The 19,754-nt window shown below is 28.7% G+C and overlaps 1 protein-coding gene and 3 non-coding genes across 4 annotated transcripts; 3 read left to right on the top strand and 1 right to left on the bottom strand.

The window, feature by feature from the left end:
* Window positions 1-4,706: 4,706 nt before the first annotated feature.
* On the bottom strand, window positions 4,707-6,533 carry hry (bHLH transcriptional repressor hairy). Its single transcript, NM_001323826.1, is given in 3 exon segments — window positions 4,707-5,765; window positions 6,172-6,267; window positions 6,384-6,533. Coding segments are annotated over 3 exon segments (795 nt in total). The 5' UTR covers window positions 6,429-6,533; the 3' UTR covers window positions 4,707-5,111.
* An 11,585-nt stretch (window positions 6,534-18,118) lies between these two features.
* On the top strand, window positions 18,119-18,192 carry TRNAI-AAU (transfer RNA isoleucine (anticodon AAU)). Its single transcript has one exon. It is a non-coding gene; the product is annotated as a tRNA-Ile (tRNA).
* A 390-nt stretch (window positions 18,193-18,582) lies between these two features.
* On the top strand, window positions 18,583-18,656 carry TRNAI-AAU (transfer RNA isoleucine (anticodon AAU)). Its single transcript has one exon. It is a non-coding gene; the product is annotated as a tRNA-Ile (tRNA).
* A 373-nt stretch (window positions 18,657-19,029) lies between these two features.
* On the top strand, window positions 19,030-19,103 carry TRNAI-AAU (transfer RNA isoleucine (anticodon AAU)). The gene has a single exon. It is a non-coding gene; the product is annotated as a tRNA-Ile (tRNA).
* Window positions 19,104-19,754: the final 651 nt, after the last annotated feature.

The raw sequence follows: 19,754 nt of genomic DNA, 5'->3' as shown, positions 1-19,754 counted from the left end.
CGTTATTTTTAACAATCTAAAATGCTAAATTGCGCAAACAATATAAATAAATTTAATGTAGCTTTTTTTTTTCCATCTTCTTTTGGTGAATATTTATATTTTTCTAAATACGACATATTAATCTTTTTTTTTCTTTATTTGGTAACCGAAGTAAAAAAGCCGTTTGAAAAATACACGAAACCTGACATGTTCAAAAAAGGAATTATATGTGTTTTCTTACATGCTCCTGAATAATAATTTTGGAGGCTAATTTTTATCATTTTTGATAAGAAAAGGAAAAATTATAATAATATAGTTTGCTTTAAGATGTATTTTATTTACTAATTTATTGGCTGTTTTCTAATATCCGGGGATTCAGATATCATACTGGCCAATGTAGTGCACACTCTAAAATATGTATTGTTATGAACATGTATTTCAGCATTAAATTACAAGAGTTCTTTAATGACAAATAACTAAAAGAACTAAACGAAAACAAGAAATTTTAACTAGGGTTCTAAATGTCTGAAACATTACTATCTTTAAAAAAATTAAAAAAATTGCATATTACGAAATATTAAATCTATATCTCTTGCCACTTGGTCATATTGAAATTGCTATTCATAACGTTACAGTCCAAAATATAAAAAATTAAATAAATAAATAGCTTTTGCAAACGTTTTTCCAGCTTATGGCCAAACATGGCGCTTAGGATATACCTTGTCATGATGCCCTGAGATATTAAAAAGCGAGAATACAATCACACACAGGAGAAAGGGGGGCTGCGCAATAAAAAAAGGAATACCGAAACAAAGAGTTCTTCATGTCGTCTGTCGTAGATTCCCACGCTGGTTCTCCCCGCACTTGTTGCTTCCCTTAGTTTCGTCCCCCATTTTTATTCCCCCCCAACGGAGAATCTCTGCAGCGTGTAGCGTGGGAACGCAGTTTCGTGTGCATGCCGCCGCGCACGGATCTGCAGCTGCTCATGATCAGGGTGAACGGTTTCGCAGGCCCCTGTCTGTATGTACTGGGCAATGGATAGAAGGGGAGAGGGGGGCGAAATTAAAGTACGCAGTGGAATTTCGATGAGGGGGAGGGAGCTTAAAAATTTGCGCTCCACATCTGGTTCTCCCATGGAATGCGCTTTTTCGAAGGAATTTTGAGGCTTATGTTATTTGTTTTTACCCAAATGTATTCAAATAATTATTTTAAAATTTGTTTTTAGCTTGTTTCGTTCATTTATAAAATTTAAATTTAATTATAGTTTACCACGAAATGCTTTGAAAATAGTTTCCATGAATGAAAATAGTTTTCCATGAAATTACCTCTAAGAAAGAAAAGAAAAAAAAAACACTCTAGTGTTACTTTTAAGTAATACACAGGAGAATTACCTAACACCACTCATAAGAATTTAGCGACCGCTCTAATTCGGGAAGTTAAACCATAATTTGATGTGATTAAAAGTATATTCCTCTGTAATTATGTGCTATGTTAAAAACTCTATAGTATACAAACATTTGTTAGAAGTTAACAGAACGAATCTTTTAATATTTTAAATTTTTTAGTTGAATATCACCAATAATTGCTTTATTTTTTATTATAATGGTTCTATTAGGTATATATTTTAATTGAAAATCGCCTATAGCGCTGTTTTGCAGAGAAATTTTGAGGCTTATCCAAATTGTTTTTTCCCAAATGCATTTAAATAATTATTCTAAGATTTTTTTAACTTGTTTCGTTGATTTATGAAATTTAAATATTTGAATATAGTTACAGTTTTTTATAAAATTTGGGCAGTCATCTCAAAGGAAAAAAAAACAGTATATTTTAATATTACTATTAAATAATATACAGGAGAATTACTTAAAAAGCACCCTTGATAAAAATTTAACGACAGCTCTAATTCGGGCCGTTTACTCCGAGTTCAATGTGATTAATAATATACTCTTTAGTAATTATGTGTTACTTTTAAAAATTCAATGGTTCACAAGCATTAATTTGAAAATAGCAGAAACTTTTAATATTTTATTTTTTAATTGAATAATGTCCATAATGGTATTATCATGTATGAAGTATCAATATCAATAGTCTCACAAGGTTTATCTTGTAATAAGCTATAAATATTAACAAAACTATGAAATGATTCATTTTAGTAGAATATTTAAAAAAAAGAAATATTGGTTGAAAAAGTATTATTGGTACACAATTATTACATCGCAATACAATATATGTAATTATTATAAATTTTTTTTTCGTTAACCTCAAACTGATTTATTCTAAGAAAAATCTATCTGTATTGGAACGAATATTTAAATACAATAAATTGAGACTCAAGAATCCGACCGATTTGTTTAAATGAATTTAATCAAATATTGCATGAAAAGAAAAAGAAAAAAAAAACGAAATACCGATATTTGAAATCATTTTTAGCATTCTGTGAAAGCCAACAGTTAGAGCTTGGCTACGAATGTATTATTTTTTTTTTTGGGGGGGGGGTCAAAGTGAATTTGGAAACATAAACCATTATTTTTTAAACTTATTTATTCCTTACACACGTTATAAATGTATACCTCGTCTTCTGGAGCTATTGCAAAACTATTTGCCTTCATTGAGAGCATGTACAAAAATCTCTAACTGAAATATCAGCAAATTATTGTTTAATTGGTGCAACTTTTCAACTGAATTAAAACGAAAATACATATTAAGATCACTGAATTTGTAAGGGGGGCGGTACAAATAAACTTTTTTAATATTCATTTAATTTAATATTTAAATATAGTCGGCTTTAAGCAAAGGTAAAAAAAAAATTCAGCGTGAATATCTATTCTTTAAAATTGTGACACATTTATTAGTAAGCAATGGAATTTTTCCTAAAATTTTATACAGATTTCAAAATAAATAAATACTTAATCTGTTCAGTTATGAATTATATTTAAAAAATTCAAAAGTTATAAGATGTAAAAAATAAAGGAGCATTATTTGTTTAGTAAATAAATAATTTCAATCAACTATTTTATTTGGCTTTGTAAAATTTAACTGTGAACTTCTAACTTCTTATCTGATATTTTAAGACTCAGGCAGAAAAGTGCAATATCGATTTTGGGTTTCAAAAGAACACTTATCAATCAAAATTCACCTTTTGAAAAAAATCTATCATTTGTAAAAATTATAATTGTTAATTTATTTATATGTCGTTACGATCCACATGAATTTAATTTTTTCTTTTTAAATAAAATTTTTTCGCAGTTAAGATGACCAATGCCACCTTAAAAAAAATCCTTTTAAGGGGCTGATGAAATATTTGTATTTTTTTTAAAAAAATTGCGTTCGCTTTTTTAAGAATTCTTGAGTTCCTATATTCACTTCATTGCCTTCAACATACTCCCTCAATCTGATTGAGTCAGGTCTATAATTTTTTGGGGGTACATAATTTCCGGTACAATTAAAGTTATTCAGATTAGCTAAATTTACTTTAAGTAAGTTTAGAAAGAAAAGCTTCCAGATATTTCGGCTTAATCTAGAAATTTCGTTCTTTTACACAAATGAATACTGAGAATTTTTTTTTTTTATTCCAATAAATTCAATTTTACTAAGATATGAGTTAATATTTTAACTATTTATTTTATTCAAAAAAAATAAGAGAATGAATTAAATGGTGTTTGAATACGAAGGAAATAGTATTTTACCCTACAAAATTAATTTAAATATTAAATAAAAGCTTCGTTTGATGTATGCTTTTTTGTTTTTCACTGTTACTTTTTAATACTATGGATTTAACAAATTGCAAACCAGAATTAACTGATTCTGTAACTTTATCGAAACTAACAATAATTACTTGATAATAAATGTCCCTATTTAAACTAGTATCAACTAAGCTATTGGATTCTTCGAAAAAAATATGGCTTGGGCCTAGCATATTTACTCCCACAGCTCTGAAAGTACAAGATGTTGTTTCCCCCTCTGAAATTAAAAACCTTCTCTTTTCTTTTAACTTTCTCTAATTTTTTCAAAATGCTCTAACCATGAAGTTATTGCTTTAAAATTTTTTTCATTAAGTATCATTTGTGAATTCAATTTCCTACTATATGTGCTTTGATTTGAAAATGCTTTTCTTTAAAATAAAAGCTGATAGATTCACTGTGATAATGAAGTATGATTTTTGTTGTTAATGAGTATTTCCTGATATGTTTAATTTTCTTATTTTAAATAAATAAACATCTGAAACAGTTTTAGAAATCTTAACAGATTTTTACTTTCCTTTAAAGTCATCTTCAATAACTTTACTCTCCTATTTTTACAGTAGTAAATCTTATTAAATGTAATATTTAAAGACAAATAGCATGTATTAAAATCCCAACTAAAAATTTGACAAAGAAATTAAATGCTTATCTGAGTTATCATCAGAATGAAAAATTAGAACATTTCTACCTTAAACTTAGCAAAAAAATGATTTTAAAATGCTATAAAATAAAATTTTACAACTTTCAATTGCAGATTTGAAATATGAGCATTTGGAATATTTTAACAACAATTGCCAACTAGTAAAAAATTAATTCAGCAAAGAAAAAATTTCAAAGATATTAAATAAATATTTAATTAACAAAAAATTTAGCATCAGTAAATGAAATAAAAGCATGAATCTAGTCAATTGAAAACACAGTTGGCAAATATTGCGAAAATAATCCAATGTTTACCTGAAAAGCAAAAGAAGCCATTGAAAACACAAGTTTCATATTTAAATAAAATCTTATTTATTCTCCGACGAAATATGGAAGGAGATTTTTTTGCATTGCAAAAATTTGAATGAGTATCAGATATCGATGTCAACAAATGATCAACATAGCACCGGCTTGAATTCTATCACAGATAAAATAGGACATGTAATTGTCCTATAGCAAGATAAAGCTCTATAATATATTAACATTTTTTACAATAATATTTACAATTTGTGCGTTTAGTCCTTGTTGAATAGTTCTCGGTGTAAAAGAGAAAAATGTCTTAGAATTCCCAACTAGGTCGTTCTGTAGAGGAACTCATGGTTTTATGAATCTAACAGTTCATAAGTAGGAATCTCGAGAATTAGTCCAGTTCAGCAAGGTAAACAATAAAGGTTTTAGATGAAATAGTCCAATTTAGAAAGGCCTCCAAACTGCCTTGGATTCTTGCTTGATGCTCATAGCAGGAACGATAACTGGGCAATGTTGAACTGGCATTTGCATTTGATGATGATGCATTAGAGGACTTGGACTGCATCGGTCACTTGATGCAGGACTAAGGATACCAGATGAACCTAGGACATTGATAGGACCTGGAGATGATGTTGTGGACATTGGTGAAGATATGGATGATGTGGAGCTGGCTGGACTGATGGGGACTGTGGATGGTGCATAAACAGATAATTGAGCAGGCAAAAGGAATGCAATGTCACCACTGGGCAGTCTGGTTGGAACAAGCTGGACACCGCCAAGCAGTCTGGTGGAGGTGTTGTCAGATTCGGTGGAAGCTCCAACTTGGACATGAACTGGAGGAAGAGGACTGGGTGGTGGGTTGTTCATGCCGGTGAGACAGTTTGCAAGGTGGTTCATGAGTCGTTGACGAATGGTATGGTCAACACCGTCGATTCTACCCATAAATCTATTGACCTCATTGGCGCATTCAGCAAATCCAGCACGGAATTTGGCAATCATGGCAGGATCAGGGTTCATCTGCTGCATTTGGAGATTCTGCAAGTGTTTCACTGTCATCTCCAGGATATCAGCTTTCTCTAATTTAGAGTGGCGAGCATTCTAAAAGAGATTAAAAGAATCATAAGTAATCATGAATTTTTTTAATTGAAAACAACATTTGCAAATATTCAAATTTTTAACTTTATAAGTCATTAATATTTTAACCTTAATTTTCTATTAAAATTTGAAGTTTATTAAAACCCATTTATTAAAAAAAAAATATGAAAAGTTAAAAATACTAAGTTATGAAAAGTTAAAAGTACTAAGTTCAATCTTGTAAACTTAAACATTAAATAGATTAAGCAAAAAAATTAATTAATTTAATAATTTTGCATTTTAATGAAAATTATCAGTCTTATTTATTTGATACTGGTTTTTAACACTTTGAATCTTTAACAATTAATTACTTAACAATACTAAACTGTAGTATATCTAGAATAATAAACACAACAGTACGAATACTTACATCTTTTTTTAATGCATCCAAGATGAGATTCTTGAGTTCCGTTAAACTGTTATTGATTCGAGCCCTTCGACGTTTCTCCATAATAGGTTTTGTACTCTATAAATAAACAAGAAAAATCATAAGTCCTCCAGTTCAAAATAAACATATAAAACAAATATTAAATTTTTAATAAATTTTAATTTAAATAATAATAACAATAATTAATAGCTTACCCGTCGAGTCTCGCTAGACTTTGTCACTGTTTTTTCAGAAGGCATGATTATCAAGTGTGAAGTAATCCAAAAAGTACGGAAGAAAATGTAAACACAAGTTTGAAAAATATCAGAGAGCAAGAGCGTTCGAAGCTAGCGACTGATCAGAACACGTGCAAGAGCAAAAGTGTAGGAATCTGAGGTCGGGTGGTTAGTTTTATTACGAGGCAGGGTCACCCAGCCATGATCCTGAGAGCGTGTCAAGCGTTACTTTCCCACGGTTAGATCCCAAGCCTCTCGACCAATCAGAAGGAAGCATTTGTGTTCTGGCTCGCGACGGACATGTGGCTCTTTTCTAGGGTTGTAGTGCGTGAGGCGATAAGCAAGCGGACGCGTGAACAGGTGTGCCATTTTTAGTTCTTGGCTGTGTTTTTTGGTGGTTGGCGTTTGATTTCGGTTGGCGTGAATCTGTGTTGCGTCTACCTTTTGAATATATTTTATGGAGAATTTTGGATAGTTTCGTTTTTTTTAAATTGCATTTTAAATCGAACATAAGACATCAATACTTGAAAAAATATCTTATAATCTTTTCTGTTTACATGAGGTGTTGAACTTTTTTTATTAGTTAAACTCCTTAATTTCCTTACTTGTTATTTTAGTTCAAATTTGATATCCTTTTAAATATCATCCGCATGTTCAAAGCTTTTTCTTTAATTTTTATATTCGGTGCTTAATTAAACAATTATGAAAACATAATAAATATGGATTTAAAATTTCGTATTAATTTTAGTAATTAAATTTATTACCTAAAAACTTTATTGTGATTTTACAACCATGTAAAACTTAAGATCATTTTATAATAATTATGAGGTTTTAAAAATACGTTTTTTACCAAAGATTTAAATTACACATTTTTAAGTTTTTTCATGCATAATATAGTTATAGTAGTATTTATTACAGTTCAAATATCTTTAATAACGTTTTGAAAATGCTTTTTTTTCCGAAATGAACGAGAAAAATATTCAAAAAAATTTAACCGTAACTCAAAAATAAAAAATTAATTCCACAGAGCTGTTAAACCTATTATGTTTTTCAAGTGAGATAATTAATTTACACAAGATAAATTTCTAAATATGTTCATAAATATTTAAAGTATAAATGTGAAAGTCTTCCAAAAATATTAACACTTTTTTGCTGTTTTTAGATAATTGATCAATTTGACCAGCATTATATCTAGTATGCCAATTTACAATACTTCTTTATAATAAAATACAACTAATTTCTATTACATCGGTGAGAACTAATATTATAATTGTTCCTTATGAATTTTCAACAAGTAAAGTGTTCTAAAAAGTTGCGCAACAGTTTGCAACTTTGTTCCTCAATGAAATAGGCGTGGTAAGTGTTCATACAATGCAAATTAATAGAACACAATACCATCTTTGTTCTTGTAAATGAAAATGAATTATTTTTAAACTGCGTATTGTGTGTCCATTGAATGGTTTTTAAGAGATTGATTTAATTCGTAAGAAGACTCTTTCTTTAAAATGATTGAATGAGTTTAATTTTAGTGTGTCCGGAAGTTAGCCACTTACTTACTACACATTCACGTGAGTGGTGTATTGTTTATGGAAGGAAGCTCTTAATAGCTCTTCATAAACTTCAATCACGATTTTCATTCATAAGCCCCGTTCTTTTCCGTTTCATCAGCTGTTGCTCGTGACAACAGATGTTAGAAACCGTTTTGTTTCAATTTGAAATCGAATATGCACGTTGCATGTATAACTAGTACAATGATAGAACATAGCATTTTTTAAAAATAAATATAAGCTTCATTTGCTCCGTTTTTTTTATTTTTATTTTATTTCTAAAAGTCGCTATTTAACTAATTTGTGGTAGAATGCACACAAAGTAATTTAAAAATAACTAGCTCAAACAACGATATGTTGGAATAAAAACGGGAAAAATAAGGTGGGGGCAAAGTTATGAATAAAATTGTTAAGTAAAATTAATATAAAATTTCAATCAAAACAGATTTATTAATAGATCATAACGTTACCATAACCATACCAAATTTATGAATAGAATTGTTAAGTAAAATTAGTACAGAATTTTAACCACAATAAATTCATTAATAGACCTCAACATTACCATAACTATATCAAATTTATTAATAGAACTGTTATTTAAGGCTAATGTAGAATTTTATCAATATAAGAATAGCATTAACCAAATATATAAATAAATATAATTAAATAATATTACCATATAGTAAGTTAATTAATAGAATTAATTTTAACCATAACAAATTTTATAATAAATTTATCAATAAACCATAAACTTATCAAATGTATTAATAGAATCATTAAGTAAAATTAATATGGAGTTTTAACCGTAAATTTCTGTTATAATATACCAAAATATTCCTGCACCCTTTGGTTAGATTCTTCTTTTAAACTGATTGAAAATTCGAAAATTTTACACCACTCAACCTAAAAACATCTATCATAAAAACATCCAAAATGCAATATCAAAAAAAAATATATATAATTCGAATAAATGTGTACATATCTATGCATAAAAATTTAAATCTATGACGTTTTTAAGTTAAGAGCGTCATACATAATTAATAATACTCTTTACATAGTCAATGGAACTTACACAAATATTTAGGACTTTGCCGGAACGAGAACGGTAGGACAATTAATCAAAACAAAACTTTGTATTCAATATTATTCAATCAAACATAGGGGGGGGGGGGACAAATAATTTTAATAGTATAACGTAATTAAATTTATAAGCATTATTTCAATGTAATATATTATTTTCTATAAATAATTAACGATTGTAACATGTTTTACTAAACAGAAAATGTAACTTTCAGACATAATTTTATGTTGGCTTCTGGTATGATGTAAATAACAGTTATTCCTTGGAAATATTGTTTGTTATTTGGTTAGAAAAATAAATTAACTTTTCACCACAGCTGGTTATTTTTCACAGTTTTTCTGCATTCTTTTCATTTCAATTATGCTGGTTTTTTTTTCATGCAAATTATTAGATAAAATTGTTGAACAGGGAGAGTTTAGAAAAATTAATAGCTCTTAAATTTTAATAATTTTTCAAAGAATTTACTTTCTTCGCTATTATTTTTAGTGCCCAATTTATGTAACAAGATACAAAATATGCAAATTTAGATACAAAATATGCTTATTAGAATTTGGCCATTAAAGAAGCTTTTTATTTTCTCCGAAAATTAGTGTTTTAAAAAAAAATTCTATATGTTATTCATATGCATTGATTTATATTCTAAAATGTGGAGAGATCGCCAAATATAGCAACCTCCATGATGCAAGTTCACCTTACTTCCAGCATCTCCAATCAATTGTCTTCCCCCCTTTATTCTCTGCGTTCCCCCACGCACAAATCGAGTCGAAATCGCGACATATGCCCATAGTAGTAGCACGTGGCTGACTTTTTTTTTTATGGAAGAGCGCATGCGTTTGAGTGTGGGAAAACTCCGCCCCGTTTCTGAAGGAAGGAACTAAACAGCGGGCTTGCAGTGTAAACAACTGAGAATCTTTCCCCCCCTGTGCCCACGCGCCCCACTTGCTGCTCCCCACCCTGCTTTTGACAGGGTGGGAAAGGAAGGGGGTAGCCAGGACTTAATACATCCCGGTGTTAGTAGGAAATTATTCTACATATCAGAAAGATAGGGATAAATCAAAACGATCTGAGGGATTTTTTGGAGGGAACAGTTTTCGTGAGGGGAAACAACGGAATTCCGTAACTTCTCTTTTTCATTAAAACGTTCTCTTTAAATTTAAGCAAAATTGAAAATTATTAAAAATGATTTTAAAAAATTTAACTCATAAATAAGATTTTATTTATGCTCATCATTATGTTTACATATTTGTTTACTAATCGGGTTTAGTTTAAGCCCTAAACAGACCTGAAAAATATAAAAATTTGTATTGAAATATGATTGAATTTAACTAAAAATAGTAATGATATAGCGAAAATTACTATTGAACACGCAATTTTTGGTCGGAATTTCGGTTTCATTATTTAAAAAATTCAAATATGAAAATTTTGCATTAAATTTAAAACATAATTTTTAAAAAAATGGGAATATATTATAAGCAGTTTAAAATTCAGCAGTTTGAAACTCAAATGCAATTTTCTTTTCAAATGTTTTTCCAGTTGTGTTTCTTTTCTTTTTTTCTTCTTTTCAAATTCTTGAGATGTGAAATTGCATCATGCAATTTTACATTAATATTGAACGACGTGAAAACCACTAAAATCCTGATAGAAGACATTTTGTTTCATTTGAAAATGAAAATTCCGTGTAATTTAGAGTTGAAATCAGAACCAAAGTTAGAAATACACAATGCAAAAATCAAAACTCTATTGAATTCTAAGATTACGTAAGACTAATAAAAATAGAATAATATAGGAAATAAATTTCTTTGCTGAAAGTGAATAAAATACTCTATATAATTAAACAAAATAATGCTTTCATTCCTATAATTGCTAAGTACTGAAAGTGGCGAAACTGAAAATAAATAATAACAAAAATAAATAATGACTGCGTAATTAACCGATTGCTTGAAAAGTGCTGCCGTTGATAAAATTAATATAAAAGATTTACGTAGAATAATTTATTCCTTTGAATTTATGATAAATTTTTTCAAACCGTCCCTGAAACGGGGCATAGATTGTATATTTATTTCAATTGTAAAATTTCAAAACTAAAGAATTGACATTTAATGAAATAGATAATACATAAAATAACTTATTTAACAAGGAAAATTTGATTTGTAATACCCGTTGTATAATATTAGGAGGAAAAAAAAAACTAGTTTTGTGGAATATCATCAGAAGCGTGTCTGTCAGGAAGAGTGTTTTTCCCTATTGCCTTCAAAAAGAGGAAACAGATTTTCCCTACGGTAAAAAAAGAACATACAACACAAGAGAAGTTTACTGATGCGTGCAAAAAAGAAAGGGGGGGGGGGGTTGAAAAAGTTATACAGGTGGGCATGGGGCAAGGAAACTTTTTACGTTAATGGAATCTCAACCATTATTTGGTAGAGGGGCAGGGGACGACAGTTTGAAACCTTTTCGAAGGCGATGTCGTGGGAACGTAGCAAAAAATTCTCCAAAAGCACTCAATTGGAAGGCTTGGGAGGGGGATGGAAATGAAAGAGAGGATCTGCTGAATGAAAATGAAGCTTTGTGAAAGGCGGTAAGCTCTGCTATGCACCCCCACTGGAGATGTTAATATAGAGGGCGCCGCTATTTTGTTTCTTTTGGTATTCCATGGCGCACTCTCATGGAATGTTATAAAAATAAAATAATAAGAGCCTTTCATAATTATATGCAAAATATTTTTTTAGCGATTTTAATTTATTTTATCAATGTTTAAAGTCTCTTTTGCATTATTGTATTTAGTTGCTAATGTATTTAGTGTAGTTGTTCAGAATAAATTATTATTGGACTGATCGTCTGATATATTTTGATACATAACGTTTTTCTACTTTTTAATATTTTTATTTTGTTCTTCCATTTTACAAATAATTGAAATTTTAGCAATAATAAATAAATAATGTGAAAATTATCAGAAACTAAAGTCGTATGCAAACTATAGTTAATTACTAAATAAATGAGCTAATCTATATGAAAACGATAAAAAAATGGTAACTATACGGACGATAATTACTTCTATTGAATAAACTTAGTTTGGTTTTTATTATTAAAGGCTAAGTCGACAAACTGAGATTTTATTTTCGAGAAAGATTATTATAAAATGTTAAAACTGATTTTAATCGTCTAAGAATAATCAGACGATAATCTTCTTAAAAACATTATAACTTTTCCTGATGGAATCATCTGTTATTCATGTTTACTTGTTGTATTAATGTTGGTATATCATTAAATATGTTGAGAAAATACAGAATCCTACAGGTTCCATATGTATAAGGTAAATAAATAAAAATAATAACTTATTTCTTTAAAGAAATTGATTTTATGTTAATATCACCGTAATGTTATTCAATTACTACTGATATTGATTTACTGAGGAACTTTTAGATGCTATTAAATTTTGAAGGAAAGAAATAATGCTCAATTTTTTCTATACTGTCTAAAAATATGTACATTAATTAATCATATATTGAAAAATAATTAAATACACATAATTTAATTTGAAAATTTATATTTAAAAATTCTAAAGATATTTTTTACCGAATGTTTATTTTATGGTTTAAAGTAAATAGTTTATGGTTACAGATTATCGATGACTTACGCTTACATCGTCCAATTACGAATAAAGTTTCCAATATACTCAATAATACATTTTGAATTTATTCTCAGTCTTCCAGTTTAGCAACAGCTACAATTGTAATTAAAAACATCTATCATTTTTTACTTTACTTTTTATTAGTTTAAACTGTCATAAATTACTTTTCCATTAAAAGCCTTTGTTGATAGATTGTCGTAAATTTTATTTAACACTACCTCAAAATAAAACTGTGTATTGAGGAGAGAGAGCGGGGGTAGGTTGGATTTAAGAAGCCGTTGAAACGGGATCAATTATTTTAATGTTATAAATATTTATGTATTATTTTTCCTTCCCATTAACATGGTTGCATCTCTAGTACAGTCAACCCCGCTTAAAGGAATACCATCGGTTCCAGCCAAATCTATGCTATTAAGCGGGCTATTCGATTAAAAGGGGAATGCAATATTCAATCTAAAATTCTGAATTTTCAAGAAATCTTACTTTTTAATGGTTTAGTATCGCGGTTTGATTAAATAAATTCACTTATATGATCAATAAATAATTATAATTAAAACTTTCTTCCTTAGTATCATAAAAAAATGTCATTTGCAGTTACGTAAAAATGAATCAATGATAGTAAAAAGTATCATGTAGGAACTAAAATATTATTTAAACCTTTCCGAAAAATTCTATAATTGAAGACTTTTGTATACCGGTTTAATTTTTCAATTTATCAAGATTAAATATTCCCTTTTTGTTTCTACAAAAATTTTCATAACTTGTGCGTATTCCTTTCAAACACATGCCGAATTTTTTTTCTTCTAATCTTTGAAACTTGAGAAATTCCTAATTAATGCGCTATATTAGTTGGGGATTTCTTTGAAATTTACTGTTTCTAAGAGTCATTGTTTTTTTCCGATAAATTTAAATCATACTTTTTCGCGCTCAACTTGCAACCAACTCAAAATTATTCACTGGATTAAACCGTTATTCCACTTAAGAAAAAGACACTCTTTACACTAGTGTATTAGGTTTTTAAAACTTTTTCTTATCAAAGCTAATAGTGCATCAAGAGGGGACCACAAGTCTTGACCTAAAAACAAATCACTCTATCCCTTTTTTACATACTAAATGATGTGTGAGTGAAGTAAGTCAAAGAGGGGTAAAACCTCCTTCGTTTACTTCAATGTATAACTGACAGCAAGATTTGATTAATTTTTCAACTTCATCCCAAGCACCTACTATAATAAGAAGTCCCTATTGAAATGACCACCTATTGTAACCATATCTTAATTGAAAAAGGGAAATTCTATATTAGCTGGTGAAATATTTCTCTAAAATTGAAAATTTTTTTTTCATTTCAGTACCACTTCTTTATGCAATTAAGCGGGGGCAAAAAACAACAAATAACCGTTTAAACGGGGAAGTTCAACATTAGTTTAATGTAAAATGATTTGGTTCCATTAAATTTTATTCGTATAAGCGGGTTATTCGATTATCCGAGGGGCGATTAAGTGGGGACGACTGTACCACAAATCGCATAAAAGAACATAGTTTAGTTAAAGTGTTCCTTTTTATTTCAAAAAGTTGTATTTGAGTGTTGCTAAGTAATTTTTTGAGTTGAACTATTTTACCTTTACATATTTGCAAATGATTATTTGAATTTATTTATATTATTTAGAAGTGAAAAGCCTTCAAAATGTTCTTCTTTTAACAATCTAAGTTACACAAATCTAAAAGGACCAAAACAAAATTTCAGAAATTCAAAGCCAGCAATCATATCATAAAAGTGCTTCAAAAATTAAAATTCACTGAACTAGTTTTATCCACCTTCATTAGTAAAATTTGTCAGCAACGTTATTTTTCTTCTTTTGTTAAATTGCATCAGAATTTAGTTCCGAAGTAAACTGGACAAAAAAAAAAAAAAAAAAAAAAAAAAAAAAAAAAAAAAAAATTGAGCTGAATAATCATTGCTTTACTCCTAAAAACTACGATAGTGAGATTGTGTCTTAATAATCTTAATAATTAATAATAATGTTTTACGATAGTGAGATTCCGTATGTTTTAAGGTCTTAAAGTTATAGGATGGATTGAATTTGAGTGCAGCATTGCCAATAAAAATGTTTATGCCCAACAAATCTTGATAAATAATAGTGAATGCAGATTATATAATTAAAAAAAAAATTCCGTTCAGAAAAGATCAGAGTTTTTATTGCATTGTTTTACATGTCTTTTCAGTACTTTAATTTGCTAAAAATTATTTTTCAACTATTATGTCATGCTTCATTATGCAGTTGTGTGCAGTAAGAATTATTATCGATTTTTCTACATTTTAAGATATAAGATATAGGATTTTTAATATTAAATACTAAAGAATATAATGAAAGTTTATGTTGCATAGCATTTAACCTCCAATATTGTTTCGGAATGCATTTTGTTGCGTGATCTAATACACCCTATGGGGTGGGCCAAGCTCGGGGCATGTTAGTCAACTCTACAAGTTTTTAAGTTTTTTTTTTTAATTATTGTTTAAAAAAATTTCTGACTGAGCATTTTGAAAGAAAAAAAAAATCATAAATGGGGGTAAGTAAGCGATTTGACGATATTATTAATTTTTCAATGAGATAAAGAATGAAAAACGAAAAGTGAACCAACTAACCCCGGTAAATAATAGGTACTAATATTTTCTTTGTAAGGTTGTTTAGTAAAACTTGAATAAAATTAATCACCATTTCAAGAATATAGAACATGAGAGTTCATTATTGTTTCGTATATATTTGTAAAGAACTTGTTTGACAACTTTGAAATAAAAACTATTTGAACAATCTATTTAATTCAGTTTTAAACAATCGCATGCAAATTTATTTCCAAATTTTTTTTTTTTTTTATTACAGCAACATACACAAGATGATTTATTTAATATTGCACTAATCTGAATAAATTTTTCCGTACCTTAATAAGTATCTACTTGTCAATTTTTAAGAAATACACCACCAACAAAACTGATATATTAAATACTATACAAATGCAAATAATTTTGTTTGAACCACAATTTTATCGAGTTCAAATTTGACGAATTAAAAAAAACAAAGCAACTAACAAAATGAATCTCTTAAGTATCACGCAGATGTAAATGAATTTATCTCAACTTGAAGCTTGTTGAGTATTGATTTGTCGACTTTTAAGCAATAAAACAACCAATTAAATTGATTTATTAAATAGTACGCAAATACGCTTAAATTTATTTCTACGTGTAGTTTGTTAGGCACTAATTTGGCGACTTTTAAGAAATAAAACAAACTGATTGAATCAGATTCAGTCTACTAAAGAAGAAAAAAAAAAGAAAAGCGAAGAACGTTTTTTTTCTTTCTCTTCTCTTCCCTTGCCTTCTTTCTCAGGTAAGCTGAATCTCAGGTAATAACTTTTACTTGTCTCCTGCCCCCCTTTCTCCACGATTCCCATCATCGTCTGCAAAGGAGGTAGGGAAGGGAGAGTGAAGAACCCGCACAGAGAACGTTGAAAAGAAAAGAAAAAAGTAGAAGAAACTCTCTTGCGTGCCGTGGGAAAGGTGAACGGAAACTGCATTAATTGGCGACGCGATGCCAAGCGCGTGCCTCCACACACACATCTTTTCTTTTCCTCCCCGGGAGGTTTCTTTCCATTTCATCCCTCCCCAACAACTGATGAGGGAATCTACTGCAGCAAGCTCAGGGAAAACCGTGGGAAAACATTCGTCGTCGCCACTTCCTTCTTTTTCTTTATCATTCTTCCGTGCGCGGGGAAGGAGGTTTGGTTATTACTTTCCCCCTTCAATGCCATGTGAATAAAAAGGGGGATATAGCTCAAATGACAAGGTGGGTAGTTGAGATGGGGAGGGGGGGCTTCGTATTTTTATTTTTATGGATTTTGAAGTGGAGGAATTTTCCGTTGTTGTCCACCCCCCTATTGTCCGAAAAGAGTGTCACCCGTCCACTTGTTGGGTCTTGTTCAGTACCTGATTTTTAGTAAACATGAACCTGCATTTCTAAACACCTGAGTACATTTCAGTATCCCTGTATATTAAAATAGAATTGATTCTAATGAATAGTTAACGAAGACGCATTCTGCTATTGTTTTTTAAGATTACTATTGTTAATACTACCGTGATAAACAATTTATGATAATGAGAAAAATTTTAATAATTATCCTATGAACTGTTTTTCTAATAATATTTCTTATATATTCTACAGATAAAAGTTTCATTAAGGAAGGAATAATAGTAAAATATCATTTAAATCAAAATTTACTTTTTTATTAATTTTTATTTAATTTTTCCATTTGAATATCAACGAAGCCCATTAGCTTAGCTGGTTAGAGCGTCGTACTAATAATTCCTCCATAGGCCAAGGTTTCTCTTTTTCAAAAGGCTGTTATGAACTTATTGTAAGAATATTATTACATTTATAAGTACATATTAGAAATTCGTTTACTATATGTTCAGAAAGTAATTGCAGACTAACATTCTTTTACTAAATTATTAAATTTTTATTTACTAAATTAATGTATTATTTTCTAAATTGAAACATTTTTTTACTAATTAACTTTAATACAAAATCTTCAGTGGTGTGTTTAATGTTATTAATTCAATCAATTTATTTTTAATTTAACTCAATAAAATAATTATCTTTGAAGCCGAATATTTTTTACTCTTCGAGTAAATTGAATTTTCTCTATTTTTCCGGATAATTTTGAATCGAATTATGGAAGTGAAGTAAATTAAAAATTCAAAACTGTGAAAGAAAAACTGAATTTAAAAAAAGTACATTATTTCACAATAGTTATATTTTTTCCCCGGTAATCGACAAATGCGTGAAGATTTTATTTATTTTTTTTCTGATTTCTTAAAGAAAACGTCTAAGAAATTTATTTTTTGCTACATACTGATTGCAAACTTAACAAATAAAAAATATATATCCTTTTGTGTGTATTTTAATTAAGCTATTTTAAAACTTGAAGGACTTCAACATTAATGTAATTAACGAAACAAGAATAATAAAGTCTTTCTTTTTATAGATTTTTTTTCAAAAAAAATAATAATAAATTAATTAATAAATAATAATTTGCATTAGTTCACATGCATCAAATGTCGAAATGTCATTAAATAAAGTGTTTTACTTCCTTTAACGCGATTTAATGATTTACAATAAAAATAAAGAAAAATTATTATGTTATGCATGAAAAATCTAATTTTGTTTCATAATTTTAAAAGATATAATTATGTATACATACATTTTCTTCTTATTCTCAGAAACTAAAGTTATTCTATTTTCGGAGGAAAAAATAATACAAACAAAATATACATGGGGTTTAAAATCCTTTAAATTTTTAAGTATGTTTTACAGATAAGTTGCAAACAAATTATTTGACAAGAATTACACTATTGTTTATTATTTGTAGTAAAGAATTGTTTTATATCTCATGTCAAACGATTAGACGTGGCCCATTAGCTCAGTTGGTTAGAGCGTCGTGCTAATAACGCGAAGGTCGTGGGTTCGATCCCCCCATGGGCCAGGCGTTCATTTTTACTCACAGAATATAATTTTGACAGAATTGAGTTTTGTGTTTCATATATACAATGTTTTCTGGGTGATATAACGCAATTATAATAAATAATTATTATAAATCGGATGAAGTAGTAATAAATTATTGAAAATTATAATACTTTATAATCATTCAATACAATGAAAATATTCTTTTTTATTTAATGTCTATTATTTTCTTTGGCAGTTTAGTCTTTGGAAATTAATTTTACATGAAAAGTAAAATTTATATTAAAAATACAGATTTGATATGTAATAACGTAAGATAAAAGAAAAATATATTTTATAAAAATTACGCAAATATTTAATACAGTTATTTCTAAAGTCTTATTTTGTATTAGAATCAATACAATTTTTCTGTGGCCCATTAGCTCAGTTGGTTAGAGCGTCGTGCTAATAACGCGAAGGTCGTGGGTTCGATCCCCCCATGGGCCAGAAGAGAAATTTTTAAGTGGACTAAATTGTAATAATGGGTAAATTACTATAGCTCACGTAGGCAATGCGTTACTGATTATTTAAGTAATTAGTATCTATAGTTATACTAACCTGATTTTTTTTTTAAATATGAATAATATTTACATGTTACTCCACCCTGTTAGATCTCCACTCAATGCAATTAAGAAAGTACAACAAAGTTCTCTTTTTTTACATTAACTTTTGAAAACCATTCCATGATAAAAAATAAACCTTGTGTAAAAAACACAAATTCAGCATGGAACATTTTGCTCATTTTATGAAAATTACACAAATATTTATCCAGGTGCTTATAAAGTCTTATTTTGTATTAAAATCAATAAAATTCAATTGTGGCCCATTAGCTCAGTTGGTTAGAGCGTCGTGCTAATAACGCGAAGGTCGTGGGTTCGATCCCCCCATGGGCCAGAAGAAAAATTTTTAAGTGGACTAAATTGTAATTATGGGTAAATTACTATAGCTCACGTAGGCAATGCGTTACTGATTATTTAAATAATTAGTATCTATAATTATACTTACCTGATTTTTTTTTTAAATATGAATAATATTTACATGTTACTCTAACTTTTAGATCTCTACTCAATGCAATTAAGAAAGTATAACAAAATTCTCTTTTTTTGTATTAACTTTTGAAAACCATTCCATGATAAAAAATAAAACTTGTGTAAAAAATACAAATTCAGCATGGAACATTTTGCACATTTTATGAAAATTACACAAATATTTATCCAGGTGCTTATAAAGTCTTACTTTGTATTAGAATCAATAAAATTTAACTGTGGCCCATTAGCTCAGTTGGTTAGAGCGTCGTGCTAATAACGCGAAGGTCGTGGGTTCGATCCCATGGCCAGAAAATAAATTTTTAAGTGGACTAAATTGTAATAATGTGTAAATTATTATAGCTTACGTGGGCAATTGTTTGCTGATTATTTAAATTATTAGTATCTATAATTATAGTAACCAGAATATTTTTTTAAAAATATGAATAATATTTACATGTTTCTCTACCCTTTTAGATCTCAATTAAGAAAGTTTTACAAAATTTCCCTTTTTTATACT

This window comes from Parasteatoda tepidariorum, chromosome 9, assembly GCF_982258835.1.
Source record: "Parasteatoda tepidariorum strain Cologne lab strain chromosome 9, Ptep-v5.0, whole genome shotgun sequence".
In the NCBI taxonomy this organism is placed as follows: domain Eukaryota; kingdom Metazoa; phylum Arthropoda; class Arachnida; order Araneae; family Theridiidae; genus Parasteatoda; species Parasteatoda tepidariorum.
This window is presented reverse-complemented; position numbering and strand designations above follow the sequence as displayed.